This window comes from Pezoporus flaviventris, unplaced genomic scaffold (genome assembly GCF_033815535.1).
Source record: "Pezoporus flaviventris isolate CSIRO_AGI_PZ_B2104156 unplaced genomic scaffold, CSIRO_AGI_Pfla_v1 ptg000400l, whole genome shotgun sequence".
Taxonomy (NCBI): Eukaryota; Metazoa; Chordata; class Aves; order Psittaciformes; family Psittacidae; genus Pezoporus; species Pezoporus flaviventris.
In genome coordinates this window covers 25,666-40,954 of record NW_026892947.1, presented here as the reverse complement: position 1 = coordinate 40,954, position 15,289 = coordinate 25,666, and the positions used below count along the sequence as shown (strand labels likewise).

General features: G+C 68.0%; 3 protein-coding genes across 3 annotated transcripts; all 3 read left to right on the top strand.

The window, feature by feature from the left end:
• The first annotated feature begins 80 nt into the window (after window positions 1–80).
• TAMALIN (trafficking regulator and scaffold protein tamalin) lies at window positions 81–3,915 on the top strand. The gene is given in 12 exon segments (XM_061443526.1): window positions 81–244; window positions 1,553–1,574; window positions 1,577–1,601; window positions 1,870–1,924; window positions 2,642–2,744; window positions 2,829–2,922; window positions 2,993–3,045; window positions 3,129–3,209; window positions 3,287–3,370; window positions 3,373–3,510; window positions 3,513–3,771; window positions 3,885–3,915. Coding segments are annotated over 11 exon segments (1,008 nt in total). The 5' UTR covers window positions 81–106; the 3' UTR covers window positions 3,728–3,771; window positions 3,885–3,915.
• A 4,734-nt stretch (window positions 3,916–8,649) lies between these two features.
• NR4A1 (nuclear receptor subfamily 4 group A member 1) lies at window positions 8,650–11,947 on the top strand. Its single transcript, XM_061443530.1, has 7 exons — window positions 8,650–8,953; window positions 9,357–10,156; window positions 10,405–10,534; window positions 10,633–10,784; window positions 10,870–11,072; window positions 11,146–11,324; window positions 11,407–11,947. The coding sequence occupies exons 1-7, from the start codon at window positions 8,914–8,916 to the stop codon at window positions 11,661–11,663; spliced, it is 1,761 nt and encodes a 586-aa protein (XP_061299514.1). The 5' UTR covers window positions 8,650–8,913; the 3' UTR covers window positions 11,664–11,947.
• A 1,452-nt stretch (window positions 11,948–13,399) lies between these two features.
• ATG101 (autophagy related 101) lies at window positions 13,400–15,070 on the top strand. Its single transcript, XM_061443523.1, has 3 exons — window positions 13,400–13,623; window positions 13,747–14,035; window positions 14,285–15,070. Exons 1-3 carry the CDS (start codon window positions 13,544–13,546, stop codon window positions 14,687–14,689), a joined length of 774 nt encoding a protein of 257 aa, XP_061299507.1. The 5' UTR covers window positions 13,400–13,543; the 3' UTR covers window positions 14,690–15,070.
• The last annotated feature ends 219 nt before the right edge of the window (window positions 15,071–15,289 follow it).

Genomic DNA, 15,289 nt, shown 5'->3' with positions numbered 1-15,289 from the left:
CAGATGCTGAAATGGGCGTGGTTTGATGTAGAAATGGGAGAGGTTTGCGCTGGCCCCGCCCCTTCGGGGGCTGATAAAGCGGCGCGCTCGAAGCCGCGTCCCGGCCATGACCCTGCGGCGGCGGCGGCGGCTCCGGCCGAAGGAGGATGCGGTGGTGGCGGCGGCGGCCCCGGACCTGCCCGGCCCCGCCGCCGTTTACCGAGCGCTGGCGGCCGCCGGGGGCACCCTGCCCCGGGTGCGCAAGGTAGGGCTAAGGCCAGGGCGGCGGCGCCTCCCCGCTGCCCCCAGCCCGCTCCCGCTGGGGAGCGCAGCGCTGAGACCGGTATCGGGGCTCGGGGTGGGTGCGGGGATGCGGGGTCGCTGCTGCCTGCACCCTGCGGGGCTGCCCCGGCGGCGTCTCCTGGGCTCATGTCCTTCCCCGACGGCCCCTGGCCCCTTCCCCGTGTCCCCGTCCTGCCCCGGTGACCCCCCCACCCAGCATTCCCCCGTCCTCCCGCAGCATCTTCCCGGTGTCCCCATCCTGCTCCCGTGTTGTCCCCCCAAGCGTCACGTCCTGCCCTGGTTCCTCCTCACGTCCTGCTCTGTGGCTCTGGGGGCGCGGGGGCAGGCCCGCACCCCGGTGGCCGTGGCCGTGTCACAGACATGTCCCTGCAGTCCCACAGGGCTCTGCCCCATGGAGGGGGGGCCACGGGGCTTGCTGGGGTCTGGGCTCGGCTCTAGCGGGACACGCGCCCCTGGGAAAGCCCCTTTCCAGCGGCGTCGGGGCTGTCACCGCCCTGACGCTCCCCCCGGCCCCGCGGCGCTTCCTGAGCGTCGGGGGGAAGCGGGAGCGGAGCCGACATCCGGTGCAAAAGCGGCTCCCGCGGCCCTGCTGGCACCGGCCCGGCCCCCGCTCACCGGCCAAGGCGCCGGCCCCGAGGAGGCCGGAGCCCCCGCGTCCCCTCCCCGTCGCTCAGCGGCTGACGCCGGGCTCGCTGAACGCAGCCGGCGCTGATGGGTTTGCGCTCGGGATGGGGCATCACGGGGCTGGTGGCACTGAGCGGAGGGAGCCGATGGCCCCGCGTGTGCCCCTCCCGAGGCCCGGCTCCCGGGGACACCGGTTATAACGGGCTGCTGCGTGCAGTGGGCGGCCGCGGAGGGGCATCTGGGGACAGCGCTGTCACCTCCTGCCCCGCGGCGAGGGTCCCTCCGCCTCCGCGCCCTCCACAACAGAGACTTTGTCCGGGCCGGGGCGGGGGGGGCACACGACATTTTACATGAGAACACCCGACTTTGTGGCCACAACAGGGCCCCTCTGTGCCTGCGGCCCCCCCCGGAGCGCGGCGTGGGGTGCGGTGATGTGAGGGTGGCTTTGAGCACCCATAAAAGCTTCGTTATGCCCGGCCGGCACCGGTGGGGGGGTTATGGGTGCAGCCGGGTGCTGGTTCGGTGCCGGGCTGGCACGGTGCTGCCCGGGGGTTCAGTGCTGTCCGATGGGACACCCGGTTTTGGCTGTCCCTAGAGGGGGTGGCAGGGGAACGTGTCCCCCCCCGATGCTGTCCCTCTGTTGCAGGGTGCGGGGTTCAAGTGGGGGTCCCGAGCCAGTCTCCAGAGGAGCACAGGTAGGACGGGGGCGTTGGTCCTGGGGTGTGAGCCCACTCTGGAGGGCTGGAAATGGGGGTGATTTGATGGGGTCACAGCTCCCTTTGGGGCCCAGCACCCTTGGAACAAGCTGCAGGGCTCAGGCCAGGGGGTTCCCATCCTGGGGAGGGGGGGTCCTCTGCAGCACAGGGAACACCCAAACCCCAAAGCATCCCAAGGTGTGAGCAGGAGCGTCAGGGCTGGGGGTGCAGGGGGCTCTGCCGTGGCCCTGATCCCTGTGTCCCCCAGGAGGGTGGTGACGCTGGAGAAGAAGGCAGAAGAGACCTTTGGCTTCGAGATCCAGGTGGGTGCCATGGCCATGCCGTGCTGGCCATGGCCATACTGTGCCATGCTGTACTGTGCTGTACCATGCCATACTGTGCTATGCTGTGCCATGGCCATACTGTGCCATGCTGTACCGTGCTGTGCCATGCTGTACCGTGCTGTGCCATGCTGTACCGTGCTGTGCCATGCCATACTGTGCCATGCTGTACCGTGCTGTGCCATGGCCATACTGTGGCTATGCTGTACCGTGCTGTGCCATGCCATACTGTGCCATGCTGTACCGTGCTGTGCCATGCCATGCTGTGCCATGCTGTACCGTGCTGTGCCATGGCCATACTGTGCTATGCTGTACCGTGCTGTGCCATGCCGTGCTGTGCCATGCCATACTGTGCCATGCTGTACCGTGCTGTGCCACCCGAGGCCGTGCTCCCCACCCTTCCAGCCTGCACCTTGCTTTGCATCGAGGGTATTTTTACCCTGTCTCTGAGCCAGGGTCTATTTTCAGCGCTGACGGAGCTGCCTCAATGCCGAAGCCTCCCCCGGCCCTGCTGACACAGGGCAGCCGGGGGGGCACCATATGGGGCGAGAACCCCCCCCACCCGAGGCCTGGTGCTGCCCCACATCACCACAATCACTATTACATGCTGCAGTTGCTCCCTTATTGCCATGGGGAGGGGACTGGGCATTGGGGGGGTTCCTGCCCCTCTCACCAGCCCCCCCCGTGCCCCCATTTCAGACCTATGGGCTGCACCACCAGGACAGGAACAGTGTGGAGATGTTCACCTTCGTGTGCCGGGTGCATGGTGGGAGCCCGGCTGAGGCTGCAGGGCTCAAGGCTGGTGAGCGCATCCCTGGGGGTCGGGGGGGCCCGGGTGGGGAGCAGCATCCCTGAGCTTCTGTGTGTCCCCCCAATGCGGCTCTAGGGGACACAATCACGGGGGTGAACGGGCTCAACGTGGAGGGCGTCCGGCACCGGGACATCGTGGAGATCATCAAGAGCTCGGGCAATGTGCTCCGGTGAGCTGGGGGGTGCAGGGGGGCCCCGGGGGGCACAGCGCCCCTGGTGCTGACGGTGGCTGCCCCATAGACTCGACACGCTCTACGGGACGTCCATCCGGAGGGCTGAGCTGGAGGCCCGGCCTGCAGTACCTGAAGGTGAGGAAGGGGCGCTGGAGGGGGCTTGGGAGGGGCTGGGGACCCCCCATGGGGTTCTCACCCCCTACCCCCTCCCCTGCAGCAAACGCTCTATGAGAAGTGGGGCGAGTACCGCTCGCTGATGGTGCAGGAGCAGCGGCTGGTGCGGGGTGAGTGGGGGCCGGGGAGGGCTTGAGGGGGCTGTGGGGCACCCCCGGCCCCTTTAACCCCCGTGTTTCCACATCAGGCGTGGTGGCCAAGGACCCCAGCATCTACGACACGCTGGAGTCGATCCGCTGGTGCCTGCAGGGCGAAGGGGGGCTCCCCGGCGGCTCCCCCGTGCCAGCGGCAGCGATGACTCCTTGTACCAGACCTGCCTCTTCGCCTCCGCCGATTCGCTGGACCGGGACAAGGACGGGGACAGGGACGGGGACAGGGACGGGGACAAGGACAGGGGCACCTCGGGGCCCGCGCCCCCCCACCGCGCCCCCGGCCAGCCCTGGCCCGCAGCGCCAGCCTCAAGTGTGGGGCGGGCCCGGGGGCGCGGTTGTGGGGCCAGGCCGGGAACCCCGGGGAGGGGGCGGCCGCTGCCCCCCGCAAGGGTCGGCACAGCAGCTTCCGCCGGCGGCTGCTCAAGTTCATCCCGGGGCTGAACCGGGCGCTGGAGGAGGAGGAAAGTCACCTCTAACGGGGGCTACAGAGGGGTCACCTCTAACGGGGGTACAGGGAGGAGTCACCTCTAATGGGGGTTAATGAGAGGAGAATCACCTCTAAAGGGGTGCCAGGAGGAGTCACCTGTAACAGGGGTACCAAGAGAAGCATCACCTCTAAAGGGGTACCAGGAGCAATGACCTCTAATGGGGGTACCAAGAGAAGCATCACCTCTAAAGGGGTACCAGGAGGAGTCACCTCTAACGGGGGTACCGAGACATCCCCGCCCCGGGCCTATTTATTTACTGCAAGGGACTATGAGCCCCCTCCGGGGCCACGGGAGGAGCTCGGGGTCAGCCCCAGGGGTCCTGGCTTGGCCGCTTCAAGCCATAGGGGGCCCCAGCACCACGGGACAGACACGGACACACCCCCACACACACCCCCCCGGCCCGGTGCATGAAGCCACCGCTCACCTCAGGAACCAGTGCCATCCTCACTGGGGACGTGGGGGGGACCCTGCGTGTCCCGTCCCCAGCTCGGGGCTCACGGGGGTCCTGCCCCAGCGGCTTTTGTACCAATACAGAGACGTTTTGCAGTGCTGTGTGGCTGTGACTGGGGTGGACACAGAGCCCGGGGGACGGACGGACGGACGGACACGTGTCCCCAGGCCCCCGCGATGCCCCTTTGCCGGTGTGAGCGATGTCACTGAGGACCCCTCCGTGTCCCCGTGCCCTGGGCCCCGTCCCGGCGCTGCGGGGCCCTGGCCAGGCCCTTCCTGCTCCTGCTTCCTCCGGCAGCCGGCGGGAAGCTGGTCCCAGCCGAGCCCTTCGCCCGGGACGGGCACGGGGGTCCCCGCACACCCCGCCCCGGGGTCCACAGACACACCCCCCCCCCGGTTTCTGCAGCGAGCACCCATGGGTGCAATGGAGTGGCCTTGCACAAGGTCTCCATAGGAGCCTCCAGCGCTCTGCTCCAGGCCCCGTGCCTCAGTTTCCCCTCTGCCTTGCGCCCATCCCTAGCTGGGACATCGTGAATTTGGGGACCCCCCAGCTCTGAGCTCCTGCACCCCACAACTGGGCCCAGGGGTCCGGCCATGGCTCAGCCCCCCACAGCCCCGGGGGGGCTGCAGGAGGATTTGAGGATCAGATCCCAGGGGCTGTGGGTACACGTGTACTACATGTGTGTTACATGTGTGTGCTACATGTGTGCTGCCTGTGTGTGCTGCTTGTGTGTGCTGCGGGGCTGCGTGTGCCCATGCTTGTGCCGTGTGCATGGAGCCGGGCAGGGCCCCCGCCGCTCTCCTGCCTTGTCCCCGTTCCAGCACCGCTCCGTGCTTGGACATTTATGGTCTGGCTCCCGGGGCCACGCTCAGCCGCTGCCAGGGTCGGGGCACCCCGTCCCCGTCATGGCCATCACGGGACGCCCCCTCCCCGTCAGCTGCTGCCCCACACGGGGCTGTTTTTAGCCCGACGTGTGCCAGGCGCTGGCGGGACACCGCGGTCACGCGTGGCCGCAGCGAAGCCGGGCAGTGCTGGGGCTGAGGATGCGGGATATGGGTTGGGAATGCCCGGAGCAGGCGGTCACTGCTGACAAATATGGACTCAGGGCTGCGAGCCAGGGCCGGCCATGTGCATCCTGTACCCAGCACGCAGACGTGGAGCACCCCCGAGGCCGGTGTGAGCCGGGGCTCCCCCTGCGCACCCCCTCATGGCCTTGCCGGGGTGACCGGGCTCCGGTTTCTCTCCACCCCCGGGGTACAGCTAATCCCGTGTGCGGGGGCTGCCGGTGTCACCCGCCTCCCTCCAGCTCTGCTCCCGACCCCGCGCTGCGACCCCAATGGCTCCGGGACTCCCATCGGCTCCGGGACCCTCGGCCTGACCCTGTCTCAGGGGCTCCTCCCCGTACTCCGAGCTGGCACCAGCCGCAGCCCCGGCCCAAGCCCCGGTACCGGCCGCGGGGAGCGGGAACCCCCGGTAGGTGCCGGTCGAGCCCTGGGTTCCCCGCGGGGGCAGCTCCGGTGATACCGCGGGATCCCGGGGACGTCATCGGCCAGGTGTGACGTCACGGGGACGTCTCGCCTGGGGTTGGCGGCGCGAGGGAGCCGGGAACTGGCGGCGGGAGAAGGCGCCGGTACCCCCGGTATCCCCCGGTACCCTCGGCACTCCCGGGACCCCTCCGGTGCGAGTTTCCCCCATCGCGGAGCAGGCTCCTGTGAAGCCGGGCAGGGTCCCGGCATCTCCTCCTTGGGCCCCGCTCCCCACCACTGCAGCTCCGACTCCCCGGGGATGGGAGGGTGCCTGAAAAGCACCCCCACAGCGCGGACTGCTATTAGCGAGGACACGGCGACACCGGCCCCAAGGTCTCTCCGCTCCCCCGGTCGGGGCTCTGCCGCTGCTGGGGGGCTCTGCGGAGGTGGCACTAACGGGGGTGGCCATTAACGAGACTGACAACCCGGGGAGGACGAAAGAGAACGCGGGCCTGGGCCCCTCAAAACCCTCGGTACCGGGTATCCTTGGGTACCGACGTAGTACCGGGGGGCACAGCGGGGTACGAGGGCGGTAACGGGGGGGGCACCGAGACACCCTCCGCCCGCCCCTCGCCCTCCCGTCGGCCCGGCCCGGCCCCGCACAGGCTGAGCTCATCTTTCCAGCCCGCGGGCGGTGTTCCTGGCGCTGGGAGCCCGCCAGCAGCCGCCGCTCTTTCCATCAGCCCGGCCAAGGGTCTCCCCCGCGGGGACCGGGTGTGAGGCGGGACCCAGCGTCCCCTGCAACCCCCCCCCGGTACCCAGCCATTGAGCGGGAGGAGATCGGGGGTACCGGCACCAAAAACAACGGAATAAGGGGCAGTGGGCATAGCGGCACCAGGGACACAGGAGAGCAATGGGGATACTGGCATCGGGGATAGCAGGGATGAGGGTGCCGGGGATACCGGCACCTTGGAGAGCCCCGGAGATGGGAGTACCGAGGTAGAGGCAGCGAGGGGGCACTGGAGACGGGGGCATCGAGGGGGTACCGAGGGTGGGAACACCACGGCTAACAGCACTGGAGATACCTGCACCAAGGGGCACCGGGATGCCAGCGCTGAGGGGGTACCGGGCAAAGCGGCACCGGGGAACCAGCGGGGATAACGGCACCGGGAGATGCCAGCAGCGGGGTACCGGCAGCGAGGGGACACCGGGGATACCCTTCCCCCGCCCTGCCCTTCCCGGTGCCGACACCGGGGCCTCCCCCCCCGGGTCCCCTCCCCGTCCAGCTCCGGGAGCCCCGGCGGGGGGGGGGGGGGGGGGGGGGCGGGGGGCTCCCGCGCTATTTTTAGCCGGGTCCGCGCGAGTATTTTTAGCGCGAGCGCCGCGGTTGCGTCAATGGAACCCCGCGTGCGTCACGGCCGCGCCCCCGCCGGAACCGCCCCCCCCCCCCCCGCCGCCGTGCGTCACGGACCCGCGCACCGCCCCGCGCGTCACCGAGCGCTTAAGAGAAAGTAGTGGCGGAGCCGGAGCCCGGCGGAGCCCGCGGAGGAGGAGCGGGAGCGGAGCGGGAGCGGAGCGGGAGCGGAGCGGGGCGCCGGCACCCCGGTACGGGCGGCACCGAGCGGGGGCAACGGGAGGGAAAAGGGGTCGGGAGTCCCGGTGGCACCGGAGGCTCAAGGCGGGGGGAGTTCTGCAGAGGGGTCGGGAGTGCCGGTGTCACCGGGACGAGACGGATCGGGCGTCCCAGTGGTACCGGCGGGAACCGGGTCGGGAGTCCCGGTGACACCGGAGAGAGCAGGGTCGGGAGTCCGGTGGCACCGGAGGCTCAGGGCGGTGGGAGTTCTGCAAAGGGCATGGGTCGGGAGTCCCGGTGACACCGGCGGGAGCCGGATCGGGAGTGTCGGTGGCACCGGGGGAAACCGGGTCGGAAGTGCCGGTGGCACCGCGGGAAACCGGGTCGGGAGTGACGGTGGCACCGGGGGGAGCCGGGTCGGGCGTTCCAGTGGTACCGGTGGGAACCGGGTCGGGAGTCCTGGTGGCACAGGAGGCTCAGGGCTGTGGGCGTTCTGCAAAGTGCATTGCATGGTGTCGGGCGGCCCGGTGGCACCGGGGGACTCGGGTGCTTCCTGTCCAAAAGACAGACGAGTCCCGGCGAGCCCCGGTGCCACTGGAGAGGGTGGAAGGGACCGGACGTTGTGCACCGTGCGGGGCTGCCCCTCGGAGGCAGCGGGGAGAGCCGGGAGGGGAGGGGCATGGGTCCTGAGGGTCCCGGGGACTGCCTGACACCGGGCTCCCGGAAGAGCTGTGCGGAACCGGGAGCCGTTTCTCCCTATCCAGCACGGGACACCCCGCCGGGGACACCCCACCGAGCAGAGCTGGCACAGAGCCAGAGCGGGCAGCACCATGCGGGCAGGAGTGTGGGGGCAGCCACCGGGGGCATCATGGTGTGGGCAGGAGGTGCAGGTAGTGCAAGCAGGGGGTGCAAGCGGTAGGGCAGTCAATGGGAGCAAGCAGGGGGTGCAGGCAATGAATGCAAGCAGAGGGTGCAGACAGGTGGTGCAGGCAGGTGGCAGGCAATGGGTGCAGGCAGTGGGCCAGGCAGGGGGTGCAGGCAGGACGTGGGCAGTGTTACCTGCTGCCGGCTGCTGTCACCCGCCCGCAGCACAGGGCCCCGTGCCAGGGGCTGCCACCAGCCCGTGCAGGCAGCACCCATCGTGCGCAGGCACGGGCAGATGCCTGCACTCCTGGATCAGGAACCTGCAGTTACTGCCCAGGCCATGGGCAGCGCAGGGGCTGTGGGGGAGATCTGTGCCCTGTGGGGATTCATGGCAGGGGGACCCCAAATGCCACCAGCGAGGGGGAAAGTGTTTGAGTAAGGAAGCACCAGTGTCCTCCGGCTGTGTGCAGGGACAGGAGGCAGTTGGGGGGAGTCACCATCCCTTCTGAACCCACCGCAGGAGCACATCACAGCCACGATCCCTGGTGGATGGTCCCAAACCAGGTGCCAGGGCTGGAACCAGCCTGGGTATTTTTAACCCTGGCTCCGGGGGCAGGGATCGGCTTTCCCGGAGCTGGGGAAAGCTGCCCGGGCTTGGCTGGGGGAAGCCGGTGACTGAGCTGGCAGTGGGGCCGGGGCTGCCGGGGGCCGGGCACGCTGTGACCTTTAAAGGTCTGCGAGATGAATTACATTATCATCTTGCCACCGGGTCACTCCTGCCTCGGCTTTCAGCTGCACCGGGACTCCTCTTGTGTCCCGCATGGGGCCGGATCTGTGCCGCGGCGCTGGGGGACACTGGGGTGGGCTCTGCATCCCCCGCAGTCGGTGGCTTCGGCTGCTTTGCTTTCCCGACAGGTCCCGAAATGGGTCATGGAGGGAGTGGGACCCTCAAGCCCTGGTTCAGCCCCGTCTTCCCCGGGCCAGCCCCGGGGCTCGGGAATCCGCCGGCCGCATTCCTTGCTCCTTCCCTTTCGGTGGCTTTGCTAAGCCAGCGTTTTGGGGAATGTCCTTTGCGCCCATTGGCTGCAGAGTGACCTTTTGTGGGGACAGTGGCGGCTGCCACCGGGCACCAGAGGCTCGGGGGGTCCGGATCCGGCACGGGGGGACCCCGGGGAAGCCCCCGTTGGTTCTCGCCCCGTCTCCATCCTCCGGGTGGCGAGCGGCGGCGGTGGGGTCTGCGCTGACGCCCTGCTCTCCCCGCAGAGATGCCCTGCATCCAGGCGCAGTACGGCACAGCGGGCACCGGCCCCTGCGAGCGCTGCCCGGCAGAGCTGCTCAGCCCCGACGGCGGCCGATTCCCTATGGAAGTGGCCGGAGCCGACCTCGCGGCCGCCCCAGCCCTGCCCAGCTTCAGCACCTTCATGGAGGGCTACGCCGGCGAGTTCGATGCCTTCCTCTACCAGCTGCCTGCCGGCAGCCAGCCCACCGCCGCCTTCAAACTGGAGGACTTCCAGGTTTACGGCTGCTACCCCAGCGCCTTCGGCGGGCAGCAGGATGAGACCCTCTCCTCCAGCGGCTCGGACTGTTACGGCAGCCCCTGCTCCGTCCCCTCGCCCGCCACGCCGGGCTTCCAACAGCCCCAGGCTCCGGGCTGGGAGGGCTCCTTCGGGGCGTTCTCGCCCCTGCCGAACTACGAGGGTGCGCAGCCCTGGGCTGAGCCGGCCAAGGGCGGGGGGTCCCAGTCCCCCTTCTTCACCTTCAGCCCCCCAGCGCCCAGCCCCGGGGGGTCTCCCGGCACCCTAAAGGGGCAACCGGGCCCCTCGTCCCGCCTGGACCCGCGGCTGCTGGACACAGACGCCTTCACCCCGGGCCAGGGCTCCCCCGGGGGCTTCCCCGGGCTGCCCCTGGCCCCCACCTCGCCGCTGCTGGAGGGGCCAGCGCTGGCCCCCACCAAGACACGGAGCCCCGGTGCCGGCGACGGCCGCTGCGCCGTGTGCGGTGACAACGCTTCGTGCCAGCACTACGGCGTGCGGACCTGCGAGGGCTGCAAGGGCTTCTTCAAGGTAAAGGGACCCCCCCCAGTCCCAACCCGCTGCCAGGATACTCCCACAGTGCTTTGCAGCAGCCGGAGGAGGATGCTACAGGGCACCCCGGGGAGGGGCAGGGCAGGGAGCGCGGCCCCCGGAGCCCTCCCCATGGATGTGGAGCCGGATGCTGGGCTGGGGCGGGAGGCAGGGGAGGACAGAAGGGCTTTTGTTCGGTGGCTTCAGCGCCCCAGGCTGAGCTGGGGCTGCTCCTTCCCCTCCCGCAGCGCACGGTGCAGAAGAACGCCAAGTACATCTGCCTGGCCAACAAGGACTGTCCCGTGGACAAGCGGCGGAGGAACCGCTGCCAGTTCTGCCGCTTCCAGAAGTGCCTGGCAGTCGGAATGGTCAAAGAAGGTACCGGGAACCCATCCTGGGGTTGGGGGGAGAGGGGGGTTCCTGCTCCCCAGCCTGCGCTGAGGACAGACTCGCTCATTGCTTGTCCCTTGCTGCAGTGGTCCGGACCGACAGCCTGAAGGGGCGACGGGGTCGGCTGCCCTCCAAGCCCAAGCAGCCACCGGATACGTCCCCCATGAGCCTCATCACCTCCCTGGTGCGGGCACACATCGACTCCATCCCCAGCGCCACCAAGCTTGACTACTCCAAGGTAAGGCTGATGTCATCCTGTGTCACGGCCGGGGCTGCTTCAGGGCCAGATCCTGACCCAGTTCCTGACCCAGTTCCCGTGGCAGTTCCAGGAGTCGGTGCCGTGCCAGTTCGAGAAGGAGGACTCGGTGGACGTGCAGCAGTTCTATGACCTGCTCACCGGCTCCATGGACGTCATCCGCAAGTGGGCTGAGAAGATCCAGGGCTTCACTGAGCTGCCCAAGGAGGACCAGGACCTGCTGCTGGAATCTGCCTTCCTCGAGCTCTTCATCCTGCGCCTGGCATACCGGTGGGGCTCGGGGGCACGGCGTGGGGAGCCCGGGGGGTATGCTCAGTGGGGTGACACACGGTTGTCCCCACAGCTCCAAGCCAGAGGAAGGGAAACTCATCTTCTGCAACGGGGTGGTGCTGCACCGCCTGCAGTGCGTGCGGGGCTTCGGCGAGTGGATCGACGCCATCCTCGAGTTCTCCCAGAGCCTGCACCGCATGAGCGTCGATGTCCCCTCCTTCTCCTGCCTCGCTGCCCTCGTCATCATCACAGGTGGGACCCAGCCCTGTCCCCGCGCTGTCCCCATCCCCACCAATCCCCATGGCCTCACGTCTCTGCTTGTCCCCCCTCCCAGACCGCCACGGACTGAAGGAGCCCAAGCGTGTGGAGGAGCTGCAGAACCGCATCGTGGGCTGCCTGAAGGAGCACGTAGCGGCGGCGGGGCCGGAGCCCGCCCGCCCTGGCTGCCTCTCCAAGCTGCTGGGCAAGCTGCCGGAGCTGCGCAGCCTCTGCACGCAGGGGCTGCAGCGCATCTTCTACCTGAAGCTGGCGGACCTGGTGCCACCACCGCCCATCGTCGACAAGATCTTCATGGACACGCTGCCCTTCTGAAGCCCTCCCATCCCTCAGGGATAACCCGGCTCCCACATGTGCCTTCATGGCGCTGCCCCAGTGCCTTTTCCCCGGGGGGGGCATCGCCGGCGCGGTGCTCCCCATCTCCCCTGTAAAAACACCCCCTTTGTAAATAGCGAGCGGACGGATCCTGTACAGAGCGGGGGGGCGCGGGGGGGGGGAATCCCCTCAAACTCCCTCCCAACCCCTTTATATATTTTTCCTTTATTTTTTGCCTCTTTGGGCCATTTTCTGTATATAAACTTGTACGAAAGCTGCCAAAAGCACCCGTTTCCCTCGTGCATCCTCCCTGCCTGTATCAGCGGGGGGAGGGGGGGGGGGGGGGCGGGTTGGGGCCGGGGGGGTACGGAGCCGCACGTTGCCCACGCCACTGCCCTTGAGCCGTCACTCTCCCCCTGGCACCTGTCGCTCGCCTGATTTATGATCCCTAAAATAACCAGGAAGCGTGACCATGTCCCCCTTGTCCCTTGGGATGTGGCCAGTGCCAGCACCGGCCACGGCAGGGGGAGCGGCGGTCCTGGTTCACTGGGGGGGTGGACCAAGCTGGTGCCGTGTGTATGTTCCCCCCCAGCTTGTCCCCTTCATCCATCCGGGGACAGCCTGGCCCTGGAGCCAATGTCAATGGGGACACCAAGGGCCGGTGTTGAACAAGGGCCACATTGAAGGGCTGGACCGGGGGGGCCTGCGGCAGCACATAACAAGGGTCCCTCTGTCCCCCCTGCCACCCACCCTTGCCATGGGGACAGCACTGACGCACAGCAGGGCCATGGCGGGGGGGTGGTGTTTTGGGGGGTAGGATGGCCTCATTCAGCGGGGATGGGGGGAAAGGGGGGGTTATGGCTTGGTGCTGGGCTGCAATAGCTATGTCATGCTGTGGGGCAGGAATGGCCATGCCATGGGGCAGGAATGTCTGTGTCCTGCCGTGCCAGTCCCACTGTGCATCCCAAGGGCACGGGCTGGCTCAGAGCAGGGCGGTGGGGCCCTGTCCCCTCGCTGCAGTGTCCCACACGGTGCCCACCTTGTCCTCATCCCTGTCCCCAAACCCTTGGCAGTAGCTGCTGCAGGAGGGATGGGGACAATGGTGCCAGTGGGGCCCGGTAAAAATAGCCCCGGGGCTGGCACAGGCCCCACTGGCTGCCCCAGGGCTGCATGGCATTGACACATGTGCCACACGTGTGCCCGGTGACACGCCATGGCCACAGCCCTCCCTCTGTGCACACCAGCACACGTGTCCGCACAGGGGCAGAGGTGGCCTGATGCCAACGTGTCCTGTGCCTGTGTCCTCCTGTCCCTGTTCCCCCATGTCCATCCATCCTCCCTGTCCCTGTGTCCCCATGTCCCTGTCTCCAGTATCCCCTTTGCCCCGTGTCCCCATATTCCTCTGTTCCCCTGTCTCTGGTGCCCCCATGCCCCCCTTCCCTTGTGTCCCAGTGTCCCCCTGTCCCTAGGGTCCCATGTCCGTCTGTCCCCGCTTTCCCCATGTCCTCACATTGCTGTCCCTATGTCCCGTGTCCCTGTGTCATCTCCTGGTCCCCTGTGGCCTCTCCCTGTCCCCATCCGGGGGGGGTCACCGGGGGTCACGGGGGGCCCCAGCCCCGCTGCAGTCTCTCCTCCAGCAGGGGGCGCTGTGAGGACGCGTGCCGCTCTGCACGGCGGTGGGCCCAGCTCTGTGGCGCATGTGTCCGGAACGAACCAAGCGAGAGGCAGCGGAGGGGGGGAGCCGCGGCACGGGGACAGCGATTCCGCCGCCGGGGCCGCACCGAGCCGGGGCGCGCCACCGAGAAGCACAGTGTTAATAACGAGAGGCGTAGAGCGAGGAAACACGGCTTCTACTGCGGGGTGCGCTGGCACTTTGGTCGATGGCGTGTTCTGCTCCCCCCATCGCAGATGGGCTGCCCCACTTCCCTCCTCCCTGCGGTCGGATGGTCGGGCCCGGGCGGTGAGTGCGGGGCCGGGGCCGGGAGCAAGGGCGAGGCCGCGCGAGCGGGGGGAGCCGGGTCCGAGCGGGGCGGGGGGGCCCGGGGGTGGGCACGGGGCACAACGAGGCTCTGCTGGCCCGCAGGACCCGGTGCTGCGCCTCCCCCCGAGCCGGGCCCGCCATGAACTGCCGCGCCGAGGTGCTGGAGGTGTCGGTGGAGGCCCGGCAGGTGGAGGAGGCGATGCTGGCCGTGCTGCACACGGTCCTGCTGCACCGCAGCACCGGCAAGTTCCACTACAAGAAGGAGGGCACCTACTCCATCGGCACCGTGGGCACGCAGGACGTGGACTGCGACTTCATCGACTTCGCCTACGTCCGGGTCTCCTCCGAGGAGCTGGACCGGGCCCTGCGCAAGGCGGTGGGGGAGTTCAAGGTAAGGGGGGCCCGCGGGGACAAAGCAGGAGCTCAGGTAAAGGGGTCCCATGGGGGTAAAGCAGGAGCTCAGGTAAAGGGGTCCCATGGGGGTAAAACAGGAGCTCAGGTAAAGGGGTCCCATGGGGGTAAAGCAGGAGCTCAGGTAAAGGGGGTCCCATAGGGACAAAGCAGGAGCTTGAGGCTGGGTCTGCAATGGGAAGGGACTTCTTTGTTCCCCCCTAAGCGGGGCCATGTGCTGTCCCTGTAGGATGCGCTGCGCAGCTCGGGCAGCGATGGGATGGGGCAGATTTCCCTGGAGTTCTACCAGAAGAAGAAGTCGCGTTGGCCCTTCTCAGACGAGTGCATCCCCTGGGAGCTGTGGACCATCAAGGTGAACGTGGTGAACCTGGCCAACGAGCAGGAGCGGCAGATCTGCCGCGAGAAGGTGGGCGAGAAGCTCTGCGAGAAGATCATCAACATCGTGGAGGTGATGAACCGCCACGAGTACCTGCCCAAGATGCCCACGCAGTCGGAGGTGGACAACGTCTTTGACACCAGCCTGAAGGACGTGCAGCCCTACCTCTACAAGATCTCCTATCAGATCACGGACACGCTGGGCACCTCGGTCACCACCACCATGCGCCGCCTCATCAAGGACACTCTGGCCCTATAGGTGCCACCAAGACAGGTTTGCCTGCCCCCAGCTCTTTGGGACCTCAGATCCCTCCTCTTCACCTCCAGAAAGCCTCTGCCAGGAGCTGGACTTGGCCTGGGCCTTAATTGGGGGTTGCTGCTTGTTTGTTTTGCACGATGGGCCACTTGCCCGGCTTGGAGAACCGGCTCCGCAGCTCCCAGAGTGGCTGAGAGCTGCTGGGTACGCAGTGGGAGCTGGGATGGCATCCAAACCCCGGCCAGCCCTGCCTGTGCCTGCCCTCCAGCCCTCCCTGTGCGGCACAGCCAGTGCTGTCCCTGCCTGTCCCCTGTGGTGGCACCTCCAGGGATGAGCTGCTGCCCCCACGGGGGCAACAATAAAGAGTTTCTCCTTTCCTATGGAGTCTGCTCCTGTCCTGGCAGTCAATGGGATCCCCCTGCTCCCCCCCCATCCCCAGGGAGAGGAGACCCCCTGGGTGCACCCAAGGGATGGGACAGTTCCTACATCACCAAGGGAGGGTCAAAGAAGCCGCTTCCTTCCCTCTGGTGCTGGGCTCTGCTGGGAGGGGCCCGCGGGTGATGAAGACGGTCCCTGACATCACTTAAACCCTCCCCGTCTGTC